The 5,683-nt window shown below is 62.7% G+C and overlaps 1 protein-coding gene across 1 annotated transcript; it reads right to left on the bottom strand.

Annotated features, from left to right (window-relative positions):
* Positions 1-1,075: 1,075 nt before the first annotated feature.
* On the bottom strand, positions 1,076-4,764 carry LOC140691877 (uncharacterized). Its single transcript, XM_072956211.1, has 3 exons — positions 3,561-4,764; positions 2,316-2,606; positions 1,076-1,468 (listed from the first exon to the last, which is right to left on the bottom strand). Exons 1-3 carry the CDS (start codon positions 3,681-3,683, stop codon positions 1,103-1,105), a joined length of 780 nt encoding a protein of 259 aa, XP_072812312.1. The 5' UTR covers positions 3,684-4,764; the 3' UTR covers positions 1,076-1,102.
* Positions 4,765-5,683: the final 919 nt, after the last annotated feature.

Below are 5,683 nucleotides of genomic sequence, written 5' to 3'. Positions count from 1 at the left end.
CGAGCCCTACAGGGCCCCCAGGCAGGGAGGGGCGCACGTCCCCACGGCAGACAAGACAGGACAGGCGATGACAGTGCCTCTTTCCTGGGCCTGGTCTTTCGGCGGGTGAACGGTCCCACCCCTCCACCCTTCCTCCACCCCGCCCGTCTGGTCATGGGCACCTTCTCAGGGTGACTCCCGTCCCAGCCTGCTCAGGGCATCATGCTTCAAAGGGTCAGAGAACGGGAACCTAGGGAGATGGGGGGCCCACTGAGGACCCAAGCTGGCCCCTGGGCTGAAGGAGGCTTGGGCAAAGCTTGTGGGAAGTCAGTCTGCCATCCACCGCCAAACTCCCGTGGTTCTGCCCCTCTAGGGAACCAGTGTCACCCTTATATCGTCTGGGGCACTTGGGATGCAGCCCTGTGTGTGCCACCTTTTCTGCTTGAATCCATTGTCACTCTCCTAAACACTGTCACCTGGGAAGCCCTGGAAGCAGAAGGAACATCCAGGGAGGGCTCTGGACCCACCTGGCCTCTCCTCGGGTGGCCCTAGCACGAGGGGTCCTCGAGACGCTGTTGTGCTGTCCCGGGCCAGCCCCAGAGGGCCTTTCACACTCACTTCCCTCCTGGCTGGGCTTGGGACGCTGCCTCCGCCCCAGCCCAGGAGGACGCGAGGTCAGTCCGCAGATACCGGGCTCCAAATCCAGAAAGGGCTAAGTGGTAGGAGTGGAGTACGGAACTGGTTCCTTGCGGCCGTCAGGCGGCCTAGACTGTGCAAGTAAGACCGTGCCCTTTTTGAGAGGCAGACAACTTGATACTACGTTCCACACATCTGCCCCTTCTCTCTAGATTGACGCGTGAGCACGTTCCACCTGGGTTGAGGTTTATGGGAAAGCGGTTTTTAAACAGCAGCATCTCCGTGTGATTCACGAAAGGAGGCGCCGGAAGTCCGAGACGCAGAGGGAAGAAACGTGCTACTTCAAAGTTAAGGCGCTGCCAAATCAAGGCCCCCTAGAAAAGGGACGTGAGTCCATCTGGGAGGTGGGTTTGCACATGAGCAGGCTGGGACGGGAGTCACCGCAGAGCGGCAGGACTGGGGTCCCCCGTGCTCCTGTCCTCCCCTGTCACGCTGAACATAAGGGGGAGCCGAGCCTTTTGGTTCTGCTGGATTGGTGTTTGCCGTCTCCTCCCCGGATCTCGGCACTCTTACCTCTGCCGCAAGCCCGCCGAGGGCCATTTCCTATGCTCGTTAGGACAAACACTCCTTTTAAAGAGGCCCGTCCACAGGAACACGCACTGTAAGCTGGACACCCCAGGGACCAGAGGGTGTTGAAACATGACACCTTGGAAGTGTTTAGCTCAAAAAGGAAAGGAAAAGAGAAACGAGAGAATGTCACCAGATCCAGGACCTGCAGGAAGAGCCAAATCTCAGTGTTGCTGTCCAGACCCCAGCCAGCACCTTCAGGGCCGCCACCTCCACACCTGCGTGTCTGAGGACAGAAAGGGCACGTTTTAGGCCTCTGACAAGGGGAGGCCTGGCCTTTTCTCACCTGTCGAGTGGACAGCCTGCTAGAGCCAGGTGGCGGCACGACGGGAAGACGTGTCTGGAGGACTGAGAAAACTGTCCCTGTGATCGTGGGGCTGCCCTGGCCAGGTCGTTGTACCTGTCGAGCCCTTTAAGGGTCTGTTTTAATGAGCGGAGGCAGAACGTCTGAGGGGCTTCACCGCGTGTCTCCCAGGTGCCCGCGCTGGGTCGCGGCTGGGTGTTACCTGCGATGATACCGACAAGCAAAGGTATGTGAGGGCAACTCCTGGGCTCAGACAGACCCAGGACAGAGGCGATGAGCACTTTTGCTCAGGACAGAATCGCTCATGTTCTGATTCTCTTTACTGCCCTGCACGTGTTCTGAGCAGGCGTCCGCCTCTGTCTGTCTAGTCGGTACCGTCCTGGTTGTCTGGGGGCCCGCCCGGAGGCGGCAGGGACTCCGGGAAACAGCGGCAGCCAGGGCGGCAGTGGAAAAGGGGCTCGGGGGATGAGGGGTCACGGTCAGGGCGGCGGCAGGGCCGGGAGTCAGGACGGGCGTCCAGGGGGCGCACAGAGGCATCACGGCAGCCACCGGAAGGTGCACGGGGGGCACGCAGAGGAACTGGGGGTGCCCGGCGGCCAGGCCCAGCACCGGCCTGTAAGAAGTCTTCTGGGTGGGGGGCCAGGTGAAGCAGCCCCAGGGGAGCTCGGCTGGCAGGGCCACCTCTGCCAGGACAGGCACGAGCGTAACGGGAGCCTGTGTGCCCTCGGGCTGCCCGGTGGCCGTCGGGTCTAGTGCGGCTTCGGGATACCTTCTTGGTTGGATGGGCCGCCGTTCCCTCAGGGGCCGGAGGGGGCGAGTCCCTCGCGGCTGGGCCGGTGGCACTGTCGAGCTCTCGGGTGCTCAGGGTCTCCTGGTTGTCCTCAGGACCGGGTGGCAGGTCGTCCTGCGGCTCGGCCGTGGTGGGGTCGGGTGGAAAGCCCGGGGCTGCTGGCCTGCCGTCCATCTGCCGGGATGCAGGTTTCACGCCCACTCTCCTCTTCATCCTCAGGGGGAGATGTGGGCAGTCTCTCTTAAACAAGGGGCTGCAGTAGAACTGTAACTGAGGTTCACAGTTTAGAGAGAAATACAAACTCTGCGTCACCCGGGAGTTGATCACAACCGGTAGAGACCGCCTGGCTCGGCCCCTGTGCGCCCTCCCCCCGCCATCCCCAGGCCCCTGGGGAGAAGGCAGGTCCCAGTCCCAAGAGGACGCTCTGCACCAGCTTTTCCATCCTCCAGACTGGCCACTTACCATCGCTTTCGCCCTTGGAAAAGGACTAAAATGGCCAATTAGGACATGTACAAGGCCGAGGAAAGGGGACTTGGGGTCTGCAGACGGGAGCCAAGAAGGTTCGGTGGCTTTATAAGGGAGTGTCTGTCAGGTGGCGACAGACTCGGCCCCCGGCTGGGCGTCACTGCCTCTTGGCCGCCAGGGGCCCGCTGACCTGGGGAAGCACGTGGCTCGTGCCACCTGACTTTCCACAGGCGTGGAAAAGTGCTCTGGGGCCAGCACTCCCCATGACAAGACCGGGGACACTTCTGCTTCCAGGGCAAGGACCTGTCCCCCCGCTGAAGTGCTGGCCCGGAGCCGAGGGAGTCACACGTGCACACAAACCCCGCCAGGGCCACGCGTCCCCGAGCAGGAGGGTATGAAGGAACAGCGATTCCACAGTGTCATCCTTTCCCAGCGTGACTGACATGCACGTGCGGGGCAGCCCTGTAGGTTTCGGGTGTTCGGGACAGCGACTTGACTTCCGTGTGTGGTGAAGTCTACTTCCCATCCCTCACCTCAGACAGACGCAGGGAACGTTAAAAGGAAAGGAAAAGAGGTGACTTCCTTGTGATGGGAACTCTCAGGACCTCCTCCAAGGATCGTCTCCTGGTTACGACCCCCCCCACTCACCTGGCACAGCCCGGGGCAGCCCTGGAGGGACATCCCCCCCACCCCACCCCACCCCCGCAGAGCCCAGGGGCTCAGCCCCTCGAGAGGGTTGCCTCCCAGCCCGCCCCTTACTTTGCTGAGGACGCAGCCGGGTCTCTCCTCCGACAAGACGTTGCTCAGGCAGACGGCCGTGTGCCTGTCCTGACGCATTCTGCCGAACCCACAGCGGTCAAGGTGGCGGACGGAACTCTTCATGCAGTCTGTCTGGAACACTTTCCCTGGGCCTTCCCGCTCCAGAATCTCCTGTTGAAACAGCTTCTCGTTGATGCCGACGCAAGTGCCCGCTTCGTCCCACCAGACTGGGGAAACTGACTGCTGTGGACGGTTTTCCAGAGCTTCTTGAGGAAGGGGAGGCAGCCGAGGTGGCCCTCTTCCCCAGGCGGGCCATGACAGGAGGTGCGCGGCCTCTTGATCAAAGGCTCTTCCCTCGAAGCCGGGCGAGCGGTTCCTTCCAGCAGCAGCCCGAAGTCGGGGTGCCCGGCTGGCACGGGCTGGGTCGGGACGACGTCGGGGCCTGCCGGGGGAGGGCCGTCCTCTGAGCTGGTGGCCGGAGCCCCTGTTTCTGGAGGAAGCGGCACCATCCCGAAGCCGGGTGCCCGGTCCTCCTCGTCTGTAGCCGTGTGGAGAGGTGGCGCGGCCTCGCCTCCTGTGAACGTCAGGCTGCAGCCCGGCCAGCAGCGCCCTGCCCTCAGTGCCGCTGGGCACATCACAAAGGGGGTCCGGCTGCTAGGGGGTGACATCACAGCACCGCCGGCAAGTGACCTAATAAAGGGCAAGCCCCCTAAGCGTGTCAGCATCTTGCTCCGCCCACGGTCATCACAGCAGGCCGGATGACACGTTCACGGGTGGGGAGTGACAGGCCAAGCGCCGGGTGCAAATCGGGCACGGCCTCCTTGTCCTGGAGTCTCGGCCCAGGCACACGTGCCTGGGCGGACGTGTGACCGAGGAGGTCAGAGCTCCCCCTCCGAGCGCACTGGCCTCGAGGGCCTGAGCGACACCGATGCTTTCATGTGCCAGGCAAAGTCTGGGACGGGGCTCCTCGGTCAAGGGCGCAGCCACAGTGTCCTTTCAGCACCGTCACGGGCCAGGGCAGCCAGTCCTCCTGGGAGACCGTGCTGCACGCCCTGGGTCGGTCCGCAGAAGTCACTGCTCAGGAGATGGCTTAGCTCCCGGGGACTGGGGAGGACAGGCCGCCGCCACTCTTCGGCCCACACGTGTCCACCCCCAGGCCCACCCGCTCTGCATGCCGTGTCTCCCCAGGCGCGCCGGGCCCGGCTGGTCGTCCTCGGCCTCACACGCAGTGTGGCTCACTGTCCTCTGACCGACGTCCGCGGCGACCCCGTCCCTGTTTGTGCCCAGGCTGTGAGCGCTGCCGTCCCGCTCTGGGGCCTGGTGCTGGGGAATCGGGAAGAGGCGGCCTCCGGGACGCTGTCCCCATGTGCGGGGCCCCCTGCACCCACACCCGCCACTCCATTCTGGGCTTGGGGCTCAAGGATCTTCCAGACATTTCCTTGAAGCAGAAATGTCTCCAAACTTGCAGTATGGCCAGCCCAGGGCCCAGGTGCCCAATCCACTGGGTGAGGGTGAGGGTGAGGGTGAGGGTGAGGGTGAGGGTGAGGGCTCGGCCAGGAGATGGCGGCGCTGCTCCCTGAGCTCCACCTCCTCACGCAGATAATGTAGGAGGACCTGCATGAGGGGGTCCTGAGGACCCAGAGGGATGTAGGGCAGGTGGCAAGGTACCCGACACTTAACTCATAGCTACTGCGCTTATGGAGACAGGTGTTGCGTCTCACGGCGAGTCTGAAATCTAAGGGGCTTTCCCTCGGTGGCCCTCGGGCGCCTGCAGGAAATCATCACCAGCAGTAGGTGGGCCTCCTTGTCGACTGCTGCAAACCAAGGGCTGAAATGCCCCCCGAGTTAAGTGTGTCTGGAGGCAACTAGGGCGAGCTAGACAGACACCGAACCCTGAGGGGGAAGATCTAGCTCAGGGGTAGAGTGGGTGTTTATCATGCCCGACCTCCTGGGTTCAGTTGCGGTACCTCTGTTAATTAATTGATCGACTGACTGGGTGATTAACCTAATTACTTCACCCTCCCTCCCCCAAAAAGAAATCACTTACTTTTACGTAGACATGAGCAGCAGTCAGCGCCGACATGACCAGGCAATGCCCCAGGACCCCTGAGCAGCTGAGACTG

This window comes from Vicugna pacos, chromosome X (assembly GCF_048564905.1).
Source record: "Vicugna pacos chromosome X, VicPac4, whole genome shotgun sequence".
Classification (NCBI taxonomy): Eukaryota; Metazoa; Chordata; class Mammalia; order Artiodactyla; family Camelidae; genus Vicugna; species Vicugna pacos.
This window is presented reverse-complemented; position numbering and strand designations above follow the sequence as displayed.